We start from the raw sequence: 22540 nt of genomic DNA, 5'->3' as shown, positions 1-22540 counted from the left end.
AGCGACCCGGACAGCTGATGAAACTGTGGGTTTGCACAACCGAAGAATTTCTGCACAAACTGTCAGAAACCATCTCAGGGAAGCTCATCTTGCATGCTCGTCTTTCTCACCAGGGTCTTGCAGTTCGGTGTCGTAACTGACAAATGCTCACCTTCGATGGCTGCTGGCACGCTGGAAAAGTGTGCTCTTCACAGATTAATCCCAGTTTCAGTTGTACCGGGCAAACAGAGTGTATGGTGTTGTGTGGGCAAGCGGTTTGCTGATGTCAATGTTGTGAACAGAGTGCCCCATGGTGGCGGTGGGGTTATGGTATGGGCAGGGATAAGCTACGGACAACGAACACAATTGCTTTTTATTGATGGCAATTTGAATGCACCGAGGTACCTAATATGAACTGTAACTCAGTAAAATTTTTGAAATTGTTGCATGTTGCGTTTATATTTTGTTCAATGTGTGTGTGTGTGTGTGTGTGTATGTATGTATGTATGTATATATAAAGCTCAGAATTGGAATGATTTATTTTATACAGTCTTTTTTCTCTACTCTATCAAGGCATCCAATAATTCTGGACCCAACTGTAGCTTCCCATTAGATCATTTAAAAAAATGGTGTGTTATGTTAGGGAGAATACTTCATCATAAAGGGTCCCGATCATGAAGTGATTCATATGAGATTCTGAGGACCTTCTAAACTTCATTAAGCTGATCAACAACACACTCTCCTGTAAAAGAACACAATGTGAGCATCAGGCTGTGGTTGGTAACAGTGATCAAGGAGTGGTCAACTCTGGTCAATATGTCTTCTAAGGTAACCAATCAACTGCACCAAGGGGCAAAACCAGCACAACACATGTAGACAGACAGACAGAAGATTTATGAGGGGCTTCAGAGGGGTTGGCCAGACAGCAGACCTTTAATCCTCAGGATTATCTATTGAATAGAGAAAAACTGGGGACAAGTATGTATAATTAGTTACTGCTGCCTACATTGGGATGACAAGATTTAACATTTGTTGCAATTAACAAAAATGATGTGTATACAAAAAAGGAGCAAAAAGTCTATGGTCAGAGTTTTTGTCCATTACCCCACACTTTGGTGTATCACATTAGTGTCTCTTATGGTTTTGCATAGCTGTCTGTATCTACGTAGAGTTGTAGTCAAACATCTTATCTCTGTACAGAGTCCTATAGATCCCAAATGATGAATTCAATGTTTCATGTTTAAGTCGTTTTGTTAGGTGTCACAACAGTAAGCGTCATCAAAATAAAAGACAGGTCAAATCATAAAATACAGAATCCTCTTTTAAATTTATTGCAAGTATTCCGTATTCTATATACACCTGTGTTTATTTACACCACAGTTAATCAATCTCTGTCTTTCTTAGACTTTTGACAACTGTAAATGAATGACCTGATTTCTAAAGCAGGATGATTAAAAAAGAAAATACATTTAGCCTAAATGACAAAGTAACAAAAAGAACAGGACCGACTAACACATTTCGTTGCCAATACAACTACAACAAGTTGATTTACAATACAGGACAAAAATAAATACTATCGACAAGTAACGTTCTATCAACTACAAGCATTTTAAAAATAAGTCTTTGTCCATACATAAAAACTGACCTTTAACATATCACATGACTTCCATATGTTGGCAGAAATGACGTGTATTTTGACTGATGTCTTGTATAATCTCTGAAGTGACCATGATTTCATATTATCATTATTTGTCTATATCAATCTTTGCCTCTGGTTCTTTGCATTCTACATTGTTAAAGGCGTCACACACCAGACATATGTTTGTTTGCTCTAGTTGAGTTCATGACTGTAGTCGTGGGAGAAGTGCCAATTGTAGGAGCATAAATGAAAAGATTGAGAAACAACACACATTTACTGGGTACAACAGACTAATAAAAATGGTGTTTTCAATTACCCAAATAAAAATATGCAATCACCTTTTCACCAGTTCTAGCTTATATCTCTTATAAGGGCAGAGTCTGAATGAGAACCACTATGTCAGAAGGTTTCTTGTTTCTTAGCTTTCGTTGCAGGTACATTTTTCCACACACCTTCCCCAGACAAACGGCAAAACACATCCAAATATTTCCAGGTCAAAGTGTGTGTTGTACATGCCAGTGTTAGAGAGGATATCAATACACACTTCCTCTACAGAACACACTGTCAGCTTATTGGCCTGTCAACTGCCTATGACCTCACCGTTATCTCGACCCGTATCCATGGAGATGGTGGTCATGTATTCAAGTTTAATGCCGAGCAATACAATGTCTTTCATGTAAGTATCCAATGTTTTCTGCCCTTTGTCATTTTGATTGACGAATCTGGCCAGCAACTCACCGAGTATGTTCTCAAAATAGCCACAGAAAAAGAATCACATCTTCTGAATTTCTGTAGAATGCTTTTAGAAAGTAAAGCGTTTCACTACAAAAGCTCCAAACAAAATGAAAACTTTTTTTTTTTTTGCACAAAATCTAAAGCATGTAAAGGTCAACAGGATAAAGGTCAACAAGATTTCTACTTGAAGCAGAAAAAAAAGAAGAAAATATATCCTTCAAGCACCAAGATGTATAATACACTATCAAAACAGGACATTTTAAAAATGGGAGTCTCTTGATAAAATCACTTTTGTCCCTCCTGCAAAAGCATTGGCTTTTAAACTTCTATTTAGTTGTCCTAATAAGACTCCTAAAAACTCAATGGTTAATGCTTGTCTCCACCTTGTTTTGCTCATCCTCATGATGTTTGCCCATAGGCACAGTAACTGCAAAGACATTCCCACTTCTTCTGAGTCCAATGTCCAATGTCCAATGCTTGAGGCATTCATGGATCACCCACTAATCTCACGAGACTGCACTGCCATACTGTATATAGCTTAAAAAATATAAATATAGATGTATCTAAAGTCCCACCTTATCACTGTCCTTTTTTCTAGAACTTCTTCATCGTTCCTATGAAGAAATCCCTTTTAGCTGCTCTCATTCCACTCTGGCATGATGCTGACGCTGTGCACCGCGTGGTACTGATGAGGCGACAGCGTGCGCGGGATCCCGTGTGAGTACAGGTACTCGCTGCCTTGGAGACCTGCAGTGGGTGACTGGATGCCTGCCCCGGGGCTGCACTGGCGGCCAAGAGTCTGATGGGCCATGGGGCCCTGGTACATGGCGTGGTGGGCGTCACCCAGCTGCGGAGAGGCGTGGCCTGCCACCCCACTCAGTCTGGACACCAGGGGCCCCGAGGTGAAGTGGGCGGAGAAGTGCTGGTAGGGCAGCCGCTCCATTGGCTGCATGGTGGTGACGGAGCAGCTGCCGTAGGGCGAGACGCCGGCCCAGGTGTTGCAGCTGATGTCCTCCAGGCTGGGGACGGGCTCGGCCCCCTGGGAGGCGCTAGCGTACATACAGGCCTGCCTCTGGCTAGACTCGGTTCTGTAGGGCCCCCCGGGCAGGCCCAGGCTCTGTGGGTAGCTGACGGGACGGTAGTAATGGTCGTCCTCGCTGGAGGAACTCTCCAGGTAAGCCTTCTTGTAGGTGTGCTCTCCTGAGTGACAGTCATCCTCCACTATGGACCGACAGGAAACAGTTACAGTTACAGTATGTATACATACTGTAGACTCCTATCAGCTGAACAAAACATTGTACATATTTTTACTTTAGTAATCAACTATGCTTCCCTTTTTTCATGCTTCCTAACAATCAACCCCATCTCATATATCATGATAGCCTGGCCCACCTTTTCTCTTGATGCAGTGGTAGTCCTGGCTGTGCTCGTGTGGGAGAGGGTAGGAGCCAGACTGGGGCAGGAGATCCTGTGAGGCGCTGGTGGCCCCGTTCTCACACTGGGTGTACTGGGAGGCCAGGCCACTGGGGTTGGCAATACCCTGCACCTCCCCACTGAACGGGCTCTGGCTGGTGCCCACCCTCTGGCGCACCGTACTGCGAGGGACCACCGGGTACTCCTTAGTGCTGCAGACATACATACAGAGACAGGGTTAGGAAATGATGATAACATTTACTGTATGCTTCTTCAACTAATATTACCACCACTAATACTACTACTACTACTATCATTGCCATTAGTATTTAATCATCACCTAAGTATCCTAGATCAATAATCCTAATTATCCTCGTCATAGTATTTGTTCATTTATTTGCATTTCCACATGCAAAAGAAGAAGATAAATATATTACTTGACAGCCTGGTATCAATTTGAGGACTGTGTCTGACCTCAGTCATTAACCATGGCTGACTTATATACACACTCTCTTTCGTCCAATGATCGGACACTATACTCTTCTCAATGCTAACAAACCACACTGACCATCAATGAGACAAACCCACTTAGGATTCACAGAGAGACAATGTTCCAGAGGATCAGTTTCTAGTGGAAAGACAGGGATTTATTCCAGTCACATTAATCTAGAGGATCCATGAATGGACCATTCTTGCCTCTTCTGTTTCTTTGATTTCTTTGACTGTTACCTTTGAACCAGTGACCTGGTTTTGCAATAAGCTATCCCTTGGAAATACTAACCAAGACCAGACATGCTGAGCTTACTGTACTTGGCAAGACAGGACAGTGGCATTTAGGAGTGATAGTCTGGTTTGGCCTTTGGCCAATTAAAATCCATTTACAAATGTCTATAAAAACATAACTATTCCACTTACGTATTATCTTGTGACATGAACCAACTTAATCAATGTCTGACTTAGATCATCCAAAATTAAATTTGCAATATCAATTTGTTAAAACAGTCCTGCTGGCTTACTAGAGAGAATGTTCTGTTCTCCCATTCAACAATTCATGGGAGGCAAAGTTTCACTGCAGCGTTGGAAAACATGGCTCCTCTCCCATGTTTCATTGATTTCGGGAATGCTCAGTTTGAAAGGCCATGCAACACCTTAATTGGCGATCTAGGCAAGTCTCAAACCAGATTTCCTCCTTTGAAAATGTGTGGACGCATGCGTAAAGCACTCATCTGGAATGAATAAAGGGGAGGGGCATGTGGTTGATGCCGCTGCTGGACCAGCCATAGCATCAATGCACAGATGACTGGTAGGAATATCGGGTGAAGATGGATTTCACTGGTTCAGAAGGCCCTGCCAGATAAACCATAAAAGCCCTGTGACATAGAGACTGGCCTCTGCTCAAGAACTACACTTATATCACAGCTGGGGAGAGAGGAGCAGGGGGCGGTGGGGCTCACTGAAAATAACACTCATATCTGGTTTGCATTTCACTGACTGAAGGATTACAACGGTGCTTGTGAAGTGACACTGATTACAATGTTAGTAATCCTTATCTAATGTCTGTTTCCAGGTAATCATCTTACAGTATAGTGTGCTAAACAACTGCTAATGATGATAATTTTGGATTATTTCTAGTGGGCTGAGATAGAAAAATAGGCAACTGAACCAAAGCTTGGCCATTGGCTATGTGTCTGTTTGAGACTGTGATAGGTTTCTACAGATGTAGGTTCTTAATTTGACCAGTATTGTCATAGAAAGAGAATCGTGCAGCAAGAGGATTTGAACGTTTAGTCCATAAAGTTGCTTGATCGGTGGTTGGGCTATTAGCTGGACAAAATAGGCTTTATGACAAGTGCAATACTGTTCATATAACTGTGTTAGTGCAGGTTTTCAGTGAATTTAAGTCAATCACAAAGCTCATATGCATTTCCTGTGGTGCAGGAAACTTCTCAACAACAAAAGTGTGATCAAATTCAGATCCTAGTTCTGTACCTTTGCATTCTGGACATCCGATGGAGCTCCATGTCATCACTCCCACGGAAGCCTTTTGCAAATGGGTTGTTCTCTATCTTCAACTGGGTTATCTGTAAAACAGCATGCAGATTTGTAAGTTGTTACACCATTCAACTGTCAGTTACAACAATATGTAAGAAGATAACTTAATATCACAATGCTATACTTGTGTTTCCTTTCCTCTATATTATGTGAGGACTTGTTGTGTCCTTTGAGGCCTATAGCAGGATATGTTCACTTAAAACTAGCGTGTTTACCCTCCCATGTGGAACATCAGCCTCATGATGCTTTTGGGATGAGACACTTTCCATAGGTCCACATGCGCTGTGGTCAGTCTCGTGACAAACTGAACCTGTCAAATAAGCACCTGGGGAGAAACCTCACAAAACCTGTGGTTTGAAGTCTGCTATTTAACAGTATTGGGGAAGCTACTCTGGAAATCTAATTTACCAAGCTACCAATTACTTCACATTGGAAGAAGTTAAACTACACTAAAGCTACCCTCTAGAAAATACAGTTAACTTAACTAAAGTTACTTTGAAAAAGTAGTTCACTACATCCAAACTACATGGTGAAAAAAATCTGAAATGGCATATAAAACCAATTGCAAGAACCAGTCACATTGGTGTCATATGTTCACAAAATGTGTCATTTACCCTTTTAAACACAAAACAATGTTTCAAGTGATAATTAGACAGGTCTGATGGCAAAAAAGAATGCAAAGTATTGCCTACTTCACCCATATTTTATTTTTGATAAAACAAACTAGCCTGTAGTTCATGGCAAAGAAGTAATTAACTACTGAAAACGCTACCTAGATTTGAATTTAGTTAAACCACCACCAGTTAACACAAAATGTAGTTAAATTACATGTAGTTCACTACTCCTCAACACTGCTATTTAAAGTACTTGGATGATAGGCCTACTATACTACTTGGTTGATGTGCTCCTGTTTTGGTATTACCATTTAGATGAATTGACCATGTGCTCAGTGTAAGCACACAATCTTATCCCGAAAAACAACATTCATTCATTCTAAATATGAACACTTTCTATCATAAAAGTATAGCTGGACCACACAACTCTATAAATATTAGAGTGGATCAGGCTACAGCTGTAAAGTTGACGCCAAAAATGTAATTTTCCATGGACTGTCCCCATAGGAAAGCCCTTTAAGGTTTCCAAGTAGAACACTTCCGTGTTCCATGTATAACCCCCTGTGGAAAGGGTTCTACCTGGAACCCAAAAGGTTTCTACGAACGGTTGTCATAAGGGGACAGCCGAAGAACCATTTTAGGTTCTAGATTGCACCTTTTTTTCTAAGTGTAGTAACGACTCCGAGGTTAAACAGAATGCAGGGATCACCCTCTCGCAATGGCGCGCTGTTTCTGGCAGGTAGGCCCTAATTAGTTGGCGGGTCGAGTGCTTACCGCCTCACAACAAGAATGGATTTTTGTCCACGCACTAGCTCTCACTTTCTACGAAACCTTGTACATCTCTTGTTGAGAGAAAAAACACGTTTTTAGCTTCTCGTTAATGTATGGTGCGTTTTGGCACCATGTAGATTTTCATTGAGAAGCAAATGTAGAAAATAAAGTGTGGACAATAAAGAAGTTAAGGGAATTCAATCTTTAAAAAAAAAAGAATAATCGTTTTCCAACAACATAATGATTCTCAATGTTAGTTATCTATTTAAAACTGCACTAATTTTGTAAATAACTGTTGGTGGTACAACATTTTTGCAAAAATAACTTGTAACACACCCTCAACAAAATAGCATATCCAAACGCCGAAGTAATCGCATAGGCCTACCATGCCTATTTAATTGCAAGCCTAATATGCAGGATAATTTAGGTGAAATATTACATTAGGCGGGCATGGATAGCATAGTAAATGCAAATGTTAATGAAACGAAACCTAATTCACCAATGAAACTTTGACGCTCAGAAATAGAAACTTTTCATCAATCAGGTTGCATCACTTATCACTTGGACGAATTCCTACCAGACTATACAAATGTAAGACTATTTCAAAACGTATATTATAAATATTGAATAGTGTGCTGTTGGTTGTATCAAAGAAAGCGCCCTGAATTAACACTGATAGTATGAAAGAATTAGACAAGCCTGAGGTAACAGAGTTTCCTAACAATTCTGGAAACATTTATAGGCCTATACACCCCGTTAAATACAAAGCAAGTTGTTACCAACTCGTTTGATATACTTGTCTTTACCACAGATAGCAACCATGACAAACATTCATTCATGATACAGTAGGATACTGCATTTGTTTATATCATGCATTGCATGTGATATTTGGCTATGGTATTTACTATAATGCAATTATAATTCGTTAGAGGTAGTCAATTAGCTGGTACAATTATACGTTCAGATTCAACATGCCTAGGACCAAAGCTTTTCTGTAGCCTATTTGCCTATTGATTTGAGAACAGAAGATGTGAAAACGCGAGTTGTTTTCAAAATAGCTTACTAAGAAGGAAATTGCTATATTTGTTCAATTCAAGCCTATAGTATGGTCAAGTTTGACCGTTTTGACGGCAGATGGCTGCGTCTGCTCATGCGCGTTTAGTGCCCTTTCCCCAAAATGCATGGCATGATTACTTTCTCTAGTTTAATTGGCAGATGTAACCTTCTTGGATTATGTATTCGATGAAAAAGTTACGGTAATCAGACATCTATCTGGAAGTCTGGCAGGCTCTGGTAATAATAATTAGCCCATGTTGCATTCTCAAGTACCCTCAATAAACTCTCTGAATATAATGAATGGTTTCTCCAGAGTTTCAGTCATTTGAATTTCCTGTTTCTCAGAGTCTTTGGGAATTCGGATTGGCTCAGGACACATTAAGGGTCCTCGCCCCCTTGCATATTCCCTCTGTTCCACACTAAAATCTGACTCCGACATAGTTAAAAACGGATGTTAAACAGACGCAGAAACGATAGGACAGCACTCCTAAGATTATGAGTCGTCAGAACTTGAGAAAAACGAATTCATTAATATTATTTCTATGTCTTCTCTAAACGCTTCAAATCGCAATCAAAATAAAGTTCATTCAACAAGTGGATGTAAATGTTTTCAAGTTCACATAGAAAAATATCACAATGAATATATGTATGCCTAGGTATGGTAGTGTACATGAAAGAAAATATACTCATGTTTTAATCTAGAATTAACTTATTTAAGTATAACTAAAATTATAATACTTGCAAGCTCGAGTCCATGCGTAATAGTCCATGTGCCTGTGAATTATCACATTTCAATAAGAAACAAAAATAAATGCATACATTAATTAATTGTTTATGATTAAAATAATCACAATATGGACTATTTCGACATTTACTGCAGCTTCAGTATCCTATGGGGCACATTGGTGACAATAAAACAAGCGGTTGCTTTATTTCTTACAGGATATAGGCTACTACATTTTCTCTAGTAATATACAATAGCCTATCAATAAAGCGCAAACATAATAAAGAAAATACACTCACAGGCCTCTAATACGGAACGGCAGGGTAGCCTAGTAGTTAGAGCGTTGGACTAGTAACCGAAAGGTTGCAAGTTCGAATCCCCGAGCTCACAAGGTACTTGCCTAGTTAAATAAAGATATGAATAAAATACAACTTTCAAAATGTATGAGTATCTGTAATTCGTATCGTTTAGTTTAAAGTTTAATGAAACAGGACCAGTTACTGAAATTACCAAAAGTCTCTCGTGCCTTATCCAATATTTTGGACATTCGGTTTCCCCGGCCCATAGGACAGCTTACTCACATCTGCGAATGACTGAATATGATATCGGTGATTATCAGACGTGAGTCTTATGTTCTGCCACTGCTCATATAATTACATCGGACTCAATTTCTTGCGAAATGATACACCCTATCCGTTTTATTGTTCAAGCTTTGATAATGAGCTCATTCGTCGGCTATACGTTTTACCGTCAGGTCTTTAGCAGCAATAAAGGCTACAGCAAGAGCAACTTTCTGATGCTAATTAACTGTTTTCGATTATTCCATGAATTCTTTTCCTAAGTGTTGTGACGTGTCACTTTCAATTGACAAGGCGATGCAAAAAGGCGTTTTTTTCTCTATGCTTATAAGTCAAAAAGTTAGTATTAGTTATAAACTCTAATTAATTCATTACTAATCTATGATACAGACAAATTCACAACAATCTAGGCTATTCACACACGTACAATACAATTACTTAAATATGTCCAAAATCGAAGACTTACCTTGTGGTTCTGGTAGGACGTAACCGCAATGAAGGCAGTCTCTGGGAAGACGTGGGTACAAAACGCCGTGTTCTTGGAGCCAAAGCCGTTATTTTCATCCGCTTTCACGATGTGAATCCTGGGTTGGTATTTATGCATGGAGTTCAGGATAATCTGAAGAGAGAAATGTATGCCTATTTGTATTTTGACAATTTCTGTTTTCTCCTGACAAATAGGACACCCTGACGCATAAACTCACCAAAACACAAAGTCTGATATTATCAAAATCACATTCAGATAAATCTAAACCAGTGTTTTTTGTTGTTGTTGAGTTTGCCCTAGTACTACACAACTGATTCTACAAATCAACTCATCAACAAACCTTTGATTAGTGGAATCAATCCGGTGTGTAGTGCCGGGGCAAATGTGTAGCCATTTGGGTCCCCAGCACCAAGAATAGGAAACATAGTTCGAAACCCATTCAGAAAATTCAGATAAACTCAAAATACTATTGCTAGTGCTTTGAATAAAACATATAAATATACTGAACAAAAATATAAACTCAATGACTGAGTTACAGTTCATATAAGGAAATTAGCCAATTGAAATACATTCATTAGGCAGTAATCTATGGATTTCACATGACTGGGAATACAGATATGCATCTGTTGGTCACAGATACCTTAAAAAACAAGGTAGGTGTGTAGATCAGAAAACTAGACAGTACTGTATCTGGTGTGACCACCATCTGCCTTATGCAGCGTGACACATCTCCTCAGAGTTGATCAGGCTATTGATTGTGGCCTGTGGAATGTTGTCCCACTCCTCTTCAACAGCTGTGCGAAGTTGATGGATATTTGGTGTGAACTGGAGCACGCTGATGTACACGTCACCCATTGAGCCTGTTTGGGATGCTCTGGATTGACATGTCTGGTGAGGATGCAGACCTTGGAAGAATTGGGACATTTTCAGTTTACAGGAATTGTGTACAGATCCTTGCGATATGGGGATGTGCATTATCATACTGAAACATGAGGTGATGGTGGCGGATGAAATGGCACAACAATGGGCCTCAGGATCTGATCACGTTATCTCTGTGCATTCAAATTGACATCGATAAAATACAATTGTGTTCATTGTCCATAGCTTATGCCTGCCCATACAATAACCCCACCACCACGGGGCACCCGGTTCACAACGTTGATATCAGCAAACTGCTCGCCCACACGATGCCATACACATGGTATGCGGTTTAATGGCTGTTTGGATGTACTGCCAAATTCTCTAAAACGACATTGGTGGCGGCTTATGGTAGAGAAATTAACATAAAATTATCTGGTAAAAGCTCTGGTGGACATTTCTGCAGTCAGAATGCCAATTGCACACACATTTTAGAGTGGACTTTTATTGTCCCCAGCACAAGGTGCACCTGTTTAATGATCATGCTGTTTAAGCAGCTTCTTGATATGCCACAACTATCAGGTGGATGGATTATTTTGGCAAAAGAGAAATGCTCATTAATAGGGATATTAACACATTTGTACACAGAATGAGAGAAATAAGCTTTTTATGAATATGGAACATTTCTGGGATCTTTTATTCCAGCTCATGAAACGTGAGACCAACACTTTACATGTTGCATTTATATTTTTGTTCAGTGTATATAAAACACACAAAATATTTATTAAAACCAAGAATACTCATATAGCAATTCACTTTACCTTTATTTAACTAGGCAAGTCAGTTAAGAACACATTCTTATTTACAATGACGGCCTACCCTGGCAATTGTGTGCCGCCCTATGGGACTCCCAATCACAGCCGGATGTGATGCAGTCTGGATATGAACCAGCTACTGCAGCAACACCTCTTGCACTTAGAGACCGCTGTGCCTTAGAGACCGCTGTGCCTTAGAGACCGCTGTGCCTTAGAGACCGCTGTGCCTTAGAGACCGCTTAGAGACCGCTGTGCCTTAGAGACCGCTGTGCCTTAGAGACCGCTGTGCCTTAGAGACCGCTGTGCCAATCGGGAGCCCAAGTATATGTACATTTATCTGACCATATAATTTAAAGTACAGTCAAAATCGAAATGTGAGCATAGCTTATATGTAACTCTACAAACACATCACTGAAGGGCATGACAGTAATACATTCAGTAGTACATTACAATGCTCTTTACATCCCATGAAAATGCACATTTGTCAGAAAAGATGAGTTCCCATTGTAACACGTGAACATCTTCTCTTTCCCTGCATTTGCCCTGACTCCTCCGGTCTAGTAACGCTAAGTGATGACTACTACCATTGGCGACGTTAAGACGCGGTCCACCCAGTTGAACTTGAGCCCTGAACTCTTCTCATGAGGCCATCTCATCCGCAGGCTTTAGTCTAATTGGTCTGACATACTGTGGAGTCATGGGCATCAGCCATGAACAATCTAATGATTTTTAATTTCATTAAATCCACTTACATTTGCAGATAACAAAACAGGTTTTTTTTCTCCATTGCCCCCTCAGGAACCCCCTGCACCCCTGCCTCTGGGCATTCCACCTATGTCTTATCTGTAGGGTTGTTTTAGTACTTTCCTTTCAATTGCCATGCTGCAGAGAAAAGGGAGAGGATGCCCTGACCTCCTAGACTGCTGGGGAATTACAAAGACATGAACTCGGTGGATTCTCACAGCTGATTGAACAGTTCACCCTCAGAATAGAGAGTAAATAGTTATCCACTGTGAATTTTCCAAAAGCACTTTGATAGTAGGTTAGTGTACAATGCAAAACTAAAAGGGGTGAATGTACTAACAGCCAACACTGGAAATGCATTGACTCACATTGATGTTACCCATTAAAAATACAATGGGTCAAAACTGAAGTATTTTTGAAGTATTTTAAAACATTGAATTAGATAAAAGCTGTGGGAGAAAACAGAATGTATGCTCACATTCACCAATCCCACCACAAAGCCTTCAGAGGAAGTTGGTTAGGGACTTGTAAATAATTTATGAACAACAGCCTATATCACCGCAAATGTAAAAGTTATCTGTCTTACAGATTTACTATGATACAAACCATGGGGATGCTTTGATTTAACACATGTAGATGGCTGCAACCTTGTTTTCTAACTCCTGAAGACATCTATGTGCCATGTGACCTACACCAAGTGTCTTGTGTTCATTTTCTACAGACAACAACATGAACCACAGACAGGGTTGGGGTTCCCTTCGTGTCTGTCAGTCTGTGAACGGGTGACCACAGAGCATAGCAGACCACCCACTAGGCCTCCAGCACACGCCTTGTCTCCCTGCCCAGTTGCCCTGGCTCTCTGCATCTCCACCCCCCGACTCTGTATGATAGTATTTAATGATAGTGAGGGATCAGCCTGGGTCCCCAGCGGCTGCCCTCTGCTTTCAAGTTCCTCCACATCAGAGGGCTTTCTGAAGCCTTTGGATTAACAGGCTTTGTACACCATCATCTATTGCTCATCTCACACTGCCATTGGAACATAAACAGTGGGATATCCACACTCCACCCTCCTGGCTAAAACATGTGTGGGGAGGACTGGACGAGTGCACCAGCAAATTGGGGGAGAAGATGAATAACATTGAGAAATGTTTCGCAAGTTGAGATGGAGATCAAAGCCCTAGCTGAGGCTTGTGATAAAACGTAGGCCATAAACTGAAAATGGGTAATCATATGTTAATATGCATACTATTGGTATCAGATAGAAACTAACACCTCAATTAGCAACCTAACCCAAATAACTGAGATTATACCATCTATATGATTGAGAGTCAACAAACATCATATATATATTGACTCTCAATCATATAGATGGTATAATCTCATATATATATATAGTTAATAAGATGTACTGTAAACTTTAACAATAGCAAAATTAACTGTAAAAATCAAACCAAATATCAGAAATCCCTTCAATAAACTCACATTCACATTCAATTACAAATATACACAGTCATAAAAACATTCATTTCAACCTTCTGAAACCTACAGGAGCCACTGGTTTATCCCAGCATGCTCTCTGGCTGAGGGGAGGTCCTGCTCTGTTCTGCCTAACTACCAAACAATTGTAAAGAATTGTACTGTTTCCTCCTAACGGTCTACAACCTACCTCACTGACATGTTTCAACTCCATGTATGATGCTAGTAATTATAAATTGTCTCAAAGTTATTTCAACCAGCTGGACAAACAAGCTGATAGAATCGATTTTTGGCCTAGCACCAGTATTTAATTTATGAATCCTATGGAACTTTCTGAGCACGAAAGAGGGCATGCCAGGAACCACTGCAACCAATTAAAAATGCATTCTGGCCCGAAATTTACAACACTGCTCACAATCCAACTGAACTGAGCTCCAATTTCATTCTACCAGCTGGGATTTGGCAAGGCAACAATCACTATAAATTCTCACACACTGCCAAAGGAGTCATGTGATCGGGCAGAAGATAGATAGGGCTGTGTGTGCTGTAGGTTCTTTGGTCAATGGTTAAAGAGAGTACAAGCTGTCCTATTGCTGACTTCAAAATCACACGCATTGTGCTGTAGATTTGCAGTGAGCCAATACTTTTACACATGCAAACAATGCAAAATGGTTTCCAATCAACATACTCCCTACTACGTCTATCATCAATGATGGCAAATTGCTGTTAAATCTGTGACCATATGATTATGTGCTGACCTTTAGTGTTATGGTTTGCATCCAGTTTGATATTTGCTTATAGCAGAAAGAATAGGCTCAACCAATTGCAATTCTAATCAGCTTCATACATGTAGAAGCAACAAGCAGGTGACCAATATTGACACTTTCCTTCATGTCATAATTCAAGAGATGGATAGAGTAAGTTTATCACTTAACTTTCTAGAATTGTTGTAGTTCTCACTTTTTTCTTATTGCCTATTTTGTGCATAATCCACTTCCTTGTTTCAATTTCTTTAACAACCAATATTGTTCTTGTGATTGTCAATTAACAAAAGATTAATAATTGCATAGGGCAGTTTGTATGTCCTATAAAGGATATAACTATTGTATCGTAATCAGTCCTATCCTGTATTCTCCGTTTAGATGTCTAATTTGGACACAATGTCACCCAAACCTGGACCCACATGAACCACATCTCTAGCCCAGAGCACAATTTTTAACATCGAAGAAAATCGATTATGTAAGTGATATTTGTGTTTGCTATATTGTTTCAGACATGGATCACAAAATCTAGGGTCTTGGGAGTTCATAATGAGAGCGTCGTTAAAAGGAAAGAAACGGATGCCATCTGACTTCTAATCTTTACTAATGCATGCAGATGTTGTGTTGATAATTATAAGCCACAGTATTCCTTTACGAAAATCATTATGCGCTTTACAGACCAACCCATAAAATATGAAGAGCCGTAAACATACATGTCCAAAAGGATCCAGGTGGTTGTTCGTCAGTTTCAGCTTCTGGAAAGAGACTAGCTGCCTCATCCAATGCGCCCCAGTAGCAGGAGAGTCCGGATGAACGTAGAGCCTCCCGGGCATGGCAGGTTCGGCCTTCCCGGTCACAGACCTGAATCACACCACCAAAGTCAGCATTTAAAAAATACTTTCCCTACTTCCCCACTGCTAAAATATGAAGAGCCGTAAACATACATGTCCAAAAGGATCCAGGTGGTTGTTCGTCAGTTTCAGCTGTTTACAATTCACTTTCAATCAGAAATACAGGTTTAGCCTAATTTGTCGCCAAAGCTTCTTCGAAATAAATTAACTTAAGCTATTTGGTAGCAGGCCTAGGGATTGTTCCAAAACTGGAGATTTTACCAAGGTTATCCCATTATAGGCCAATAGTTCGTGAAATTGAAGGTTCGACAAATGCCTTTAGTTTGTAGTTTAATACTGTCCACGTATAGCCTATTTGTGTTTAGCCTACTCTCACCCCAAAGTAATACGAATGGCACATTTTTGTGAAAAAGGCTATTGTGTGACAATAAATGCAAACTGAACACATGTTTTTATATAATATCCCACATTAAGCCTATAGTCTTGTGTCGTATGGCGTGCTATACGTTGACCAACAGCAAATAACCTGCAATTTGGCACGGGCGAACATTATTTTCTTAGTTGACAAAGAGCGGATTAGTTCCACAACATGCGCTGAACAGGTCATCATCAGCGTTATTTGCATGTGATTATACTCTTTAAAAACACTCAATAGAAATCCACTGACCCCAAAAAGGCATCGTTGACCAGATGGACATGACAAATTGTGTTTAAGCTACGTTTCACGGACGGCAAAGAGAACGCCTCAGAGGTGTCAGAAGAGAGCTACACCCTCACCATACGAAACATCAACGCTATATTAAATTCGCATAAAACACAAAAATAGCCTAAGCCTCCATTCGGTAGTCAGCACAACTCCGCAGCACTTTCCAAGGATCCCCCAACTCAATTGCATTACTCCACCCGAAAGCCATTTCTTCTTCTTCGGATTTGGTAAAATTGTATTTTAAACTACACTAAGCTGTACAGCCTACAGCAAGCAACATGTTTATACATTTGAGACATAAGGAATAGTTTGCCTACTAGGCCTACGAAATGCATGGGAAAAGAATTTGAGGCATTAACCTTACAAATTCTATAAAAAATGTTTTTAGTCCCAAGACTGATTATGAATCTCATTCCATAGCGTGAAGTATTAGGCAATTTATTGACATAAACTGGATACATTCTTATAGGCCTACTGGGATAATTTATTGCACATTGACTACAGTTTCCATATATCGATGTATGCAATAGTAGTAGCCTGAGGGCATAGGTCCATATGCTACTGAACTGCTATTAAAACTCGCAAACAGAAAACGCCTCATTATAGGGTCGTGAAACATCCTGGAGCTGAAAATACGTATCATAACGTGTTCACGTGATCATGTTGCATACAGGTCGTTGTGATACGGCTTTGGAAATAGCCTGGAACGATCCAAGAGGCACTTGTTTTGAACAAGTCCTACATACCATTTATTGTCGGCGAACTTGTAGCGATGGTCGTCCGCAGGCACGACATCCATCAGGAGTATGTATTTTGTTTTAGGGTTCAATCCAGTGACCTTCACTTTGAAGCTGGGAAACATTCTTCTGCAAATGAAGCACGATGAAATAGTTACACAATGCAAGTGCAAATGTTTCCCATGAATAAAGTATGACTGCTATCATTGATTGAAGTGGCCATTTGCTTTAAGGGAATGTAGGATTATTGACACATTTATGGAATAGTCGATATTGTTCAACTCTACATGATGTCCTGCCTGTCATATAAATTGATTACAGTTCCGAAATCATACTGTTAAAAATCAATGAACTTCTACAACCTTGACACAGGCCTTGCATAGAAGCCCACAACTTGTTCCACATTTTGCAAGCTTAAACAAATCTTCGAATGACCTACACTCCACGTCTTTAGGGGTGGGTGTAAACCCCACTGGTTCAAAATGAATATCAACGTCAGACACACAACCAAATGAAGCTTAGAACATCAATCAATAAAACAAAAGAAAACAAATGACACTAAAGTAGCCAAATATATATTTTGTTCGTTTGGAAGCGACTGCATACTTTTACGCATGCAACAAAAGAAAACGAAGGAATGGGCCTATTGTTTCTCGGTTTAAGGAAGCTTATTTTGCATCAAATGCCCCACTAAAACCAGATGCATGTGTGACGTGTGCACATATATTTTCAGATGTACCAATTTCCACAAGTAAAACGTCAGCAATGGTATAGAAATTGCTAAAGAAAATAAGTCGTACGCTGAAGTGGCGATTTGTTTTACTAATCCTTTATTTAACTAGAGTAAGGAGTAAGGGCTGAGGAGGGATGGCTAATAAAGTCTTAAGCCAAAAAGGGGGAATGAATGGACATAATATAAAGACGGCTTTATGCAGCCATGAGAAAAAACATTAACCCAATGCACCTAAGAAGGCTATTGAGACATCACTGAAATTAATAATAAATACCTAAAAACCACAAGACGATTTGTTAACATGAGCAGAGACCACCGACCATCATGCATATTGAAGTTCACAGGTACAAGAATATCTCAACCGTATTCCTTGAGAGTTTCTAAACAGGCCAGTTAGACGGATTTGCTAAACGGATTTACACTCCGCCCCCCTGCTTTTTGTCTTGAAAAGTCATTCGACAATGTTTTCAATATGGCAAACGTGACGAACAACTAGGGTAGAATGAAAAGAATATCACGTATTCAACTTGGAAAAATACACCTCAAAAATAAAATGGATGGAGAATGTGAGAGAGGATTACAAGAATGGAGGTGATATAACGCGTAATATATGTCACGTGTTGTTTATTCGACTTGTATCTAGCCAAGGGTCTGTCTTAAAATGACTCTGCCTATATAGATGCATTTATGGCGCTCTCTCTTGGCCTATTGAGAAAAGTCAAAGCAGGCCTCCTTCCAGAAACGAACACAGCATTCATTTCACTATCACATTATTGAAAAGTAAAACCTCTCACCTCTGTGCTTATACATCAGACATAACATGGACGGATTCACTTTTTCAGACACAGAGCTGTCTAAATTAGTACCACTAAATGTTGACAATTTTTGTCAACAAATAATTATTCAAACATAACCTCACATGTATGCCTAAGCATATGGCATACATGGATAATTAATATAATTAAAGCATACACACATGACATAACTAATTTCAGTAATATATTGGTGTATGTATGTATATTGACCATGGCAACAATATTTAAATCCTAAAATATATCTGCATAGCCCATAATGCCCGTTTATGCAGGCGTGGCCCTCTTACCTTCCTGCTTTGGTGATAATCATCTCCGTCCCCACCTCGTGAAACTTCTCCCACAGTTCCCTCTCGTGCAGGTACACTTTTATCCCCTCCATTCCCTTCACAATTAGACAAGTCAAACGAATATCAATATCACATTCTGCAAGCTTAATTAGCCCAATCATTATACAACTAATATATACTTCTCTATGTCATGTAATTCATACCCGGACAATGTTGTACTGTAGTATACATTCCATTATAGTTTAACTAAAACCTATAGATATTAATATCATATTAACCTACTATTCACATGTGGCAACTCTGAAGTAATACTATAGATAGGCATATAGGTCCAGAGCAACCTCTAGGCAGTGACTTGAGGCTGTCGACATGAAGTGCATAGGTTCAAAATAGTTAGTAACGCTGACCTGTTGAATATATGTCGTCTGGGAGGATGGAGATTTGCCCGAAGTTCCATTTGGTTTATCTGCTTTACTCTCGGAGTGTAATTCCTTTGACTCTGAACCGCTTGTCGAATTTTGGAGCCCAACGGTTTCATCCTGGTCCGCCATGTCTGGAGCTCCGGAGACCAAGGCCTCAACTGTCAGATCGAAACAAAAGCACATTTAAACGTCACATTCTCAGTCCTGAATAGACCTATGCGCATAACTTTTTTCCCAAAACATTTTTGATGTGACATTAGTCAATTGAAATTCCAGTTCGACTGAAACGACTTGTAGGTCAAAATAAAATACCAATGACATACTCAACACACGCAGTCTTCATACTTTTAATACATTTCAGTTTGCGACTCTTTCATTGAAGAAAGACTGAGCGTGTCGTAATGATTCGCAACTGCTATACGTCTATGGCTGTCATTATAATTGATATAATAACGAAGAAAATAAGACAGCAATAATTGTAGCAGAAATTTTTACAATAAGAAATAAGCATGTTGGCTACTAGAAATAACACACATAGCAATGGTGATACATGCTTAGCAAGGACACCACTCATAACGTGTCTAAACTCGATAATGCTGGCTTTGCTAGTAGACTATTTTTTAATACCAGGGAAGTCAGTTAAGAACAAACTTTTATTTACAATGACGGCCTACTGGGGAACAGTGGGTTAACTGCCTTGCTCAGGGGCAGAAGGACAGACTTTTACCTTGTCAGCTCGGGGATTCGATCCAGCAACCTTTCGGTTACTGGCCCAACACTAAGCACTAGGCTACCTGCCGGCGTGATGTTTATTGTAGGGAATCTAGACAAATTATTACAAAAACCTTAAATTCGGGACAAAACCTATAGGCTATGTATTCCTTGGATGCTAGATGGTGATGGTAACAACTACCACCACTACAAATAGTAAGATATGTATTTGTATAAACAGAGAGCACGACGTATAGCCAAAATGGTCTAATATACGGCTTCTGTATCTAAACGCGTCCCCAGCTCCTTGCAAAAACAGACGTGATGTTTTCCCCAATACGAGGGCCTAAACTGACATGACCTGCGATAACAATTACCATAATGAACCACTAACCACGATGACACCGGGTAGCCTACTCCGTACAGTAAAAACTGATTTACCTTGTAACCAGAAACGTCACTTTCAATCTTGTGAAGCTATGGCACAGCCGAGGTAGTCACTTAAAAAATGTTTGCTAAGAGTTTCCACCCAATTCAATGTATATTCCCAATGTGTAGCCAGAAAAGGCTATCCAGTATCTCCATGGATTGTCTCTATCTTCAGATTGACTGCGCCCTAGCGACCAAGACCATTCAAGAGTCTTGCAAAGATGGCTAAAATAACGCGCGCGGTGTTACTTTATTGTACATCTTATAGTCGAGATGTTCGGGAAGCCTTCCCTGGTGATAGCACATAGCAATATAGCAGTGTTCCAGAGGAGCAAGTCCGTCACCAAGCTTCTTTCCTCCCTCCTCTATCTCCCTCCCTTCACACACCAACGATCCACAGTAGTAAGCGTTACGAAGCGGAAGCGCTGAGTCTGTGACGAGCTAGTTTGGGTTGTCCTCTCTGCCTATCCAGTGCCTGAACAAGAATGGTCAGCCTCAAGTATAGTCTTCTTCAGGTCCACCCTCCCACGTCCCTCAACCCCCTCTAAAACCTCTCATTTACTGCTAAATCTGCTGGAGATATTTTCCCATTGCGCAAACTCAGTAACGTTTGCAATTGTGATTTTGTTTACAGAAATAACTCGTCACGATTAATTAAGAGACAAACACCGATAAAGGCATGTGTTAGAATACATTCATCCTATTTAAATACATAAAAATGTATACTTACAAATTTAGCCTAGGCTATATGGGTCGTGCATCAGAGAACTGAACAAATAAACATTTGAATATAATTATATGGGCAGATCTGAGAACAATGGTCAACAAAAGCATATAAGAAAATAGGACTGCATGTGCAGTGTAGGCAACAATAAGTAAATTGTAGCCTACAGAAAATATCCATGCAATGTGTGAATGAGCTGCGTCTGACCCTTCATCTCGCCTCGTCAACATTATTTGGAGCATTAAGTGTGGGCCACGGCCGCATAACTTTAAAATGAGTGAATAACCATTACAAGATAACACAATTGTATAGGCCATCATTTCCATGACGATAGGCCTGCAATGTAAATTGAAGGCCAGATATGTACATATCTGTATTTACGCGTGAATTCAAAATCACACCACATGGAAGATTCTCCATTGCGCGCAGGGAGGTTGACATACTGAGCTTGGTCGTTGAAGTCTCTGGCAGTCTACTGTATATAGGGAGCACAAAATGACTGAATAATCCTCAATTCTAGTATTAAACAGACGTTCTTCTTATGTGGACAACGCAGACATTTCTGTTTTACGGCTTCGTGATGGTGGGAATCCTCCACCGTGCACACGACATTAGGTTTGTTTCACTCGAGGCTATTATTCCAGTACGCAGGCGCCTTACCTCTGATAAAACCACATTTGGCTTTCAGGCCATTTCCTATATGATTTAATTCAGTGAGGTGTAACACGTCGAACGGGAAGAACCGTGTGACAGAAACTATACAGAGCTGGTACTAAAGACACCTCACACGGTGTGGTATGACCCCATAGGCTGTTGGTCTATGTTAATTCAGTGGCACGATGTCAATATTTAGACTTCTAAAATGGCAGTTGTTCTTATGCCAATTACCATAACCCCTACCATAACCCCTGTAGCCCACCCTGCCCCACACCACATATGTGACGACTGACCGCTATGACTCATCATCACAAACAGCATTTCTATTCACGTGTCAAAATATTACACATCACCAAAGAAGAAAGTAGACCTACCTCCAAAAAGACAACGTTTATAAATAAATAAACGAAATTTAGACTAAATGAACTCATCAGCTTTAGGCCTAGGGGGAGACAAGTCCGTGCCAAATTTGGTATCAAAATATCGGTTTATCTTGTCTGACGTTTGTGCCTGGTGCGTCTATGAATTCTTGCTCCTCAATGTGTGAAATGTTAGCCTATAGATAGATATACCACATACACCAGCATGACAAACTGGACTGCGCTGAATAGCAAATAATAACCCGTAGGCTCACACTGAAGATCATGGGAACCGGTTCTTTGCAATGATAAAATGCTAATCCAGCAAACTCATGATAAAGTATTGCCAAATTCTTGGCCACCGGGGGCCACACAAGAGCTCCTCAATATATGCACTGAACTCTTAC

The 22540-nt window shown here is 40.1% G+C and overlaps 1 protein-coding gene across 1 annotated transcript; it reads right to left on the bottom strand.

The window, feature by feature from the left end:
* Nucleotides 1–1287: 1287 nt before the first annotated feature.
* Nucleotides 1288–20812, bottom strand: LOC112230986 (T-box transcription factor TBX5-A-like). The gene is made up of 9 exons (XM_024397448.2): nucleotides 20406–20812; nucleotides 19239–19411; nucleotides 18832–18926; nucleotides 17006–17125; nucleotides 15416–15563; nucleotides 10028–10180; nucleotides 5756–5847; nucleotides 3746–3978; nucleotides 1288–3574 (listed from the first exon to the last, which is right to left on the bottom strand). The coding sequence occupies exons 2-9, from the start codon at nucleotides 19380–19382 to the stop codon at nucleotides 2985–2987; spliced, it is 1575 nt and encodes a 524-aa protein (XP_024253216.1). The 5' UTR covers nucleotides 19383–19411; nucleotides 20406–20812; the 3' UTR covers nucleotides 1288–2984.
* Between the last annotated feature and the right edge of the window lie 1728 nt (nucleotides 20813–22540).

Source organism: Oncorhynchus tshawytscha, linkage group LG33 (genome assembly GCF_018296145.1).
Source record: "Oncorhynchus tshawytscha isolate Ot180627B linkage group LG33, Otsh_v2.0, whole genome shotgun sequence".
Lineage (NCBI taxonomy): Eukaryota > Metazoa > Chordata > Actinopteri > Salmoniformes > Salmonidae > Oncorhynchus > Oncorhynchus tshawytscha.
The sequence above is the reverse complement of the archived record's forward strand: the minus strand, read 5'-3'. Positions and strand labels throughout refer to the sequence as shown.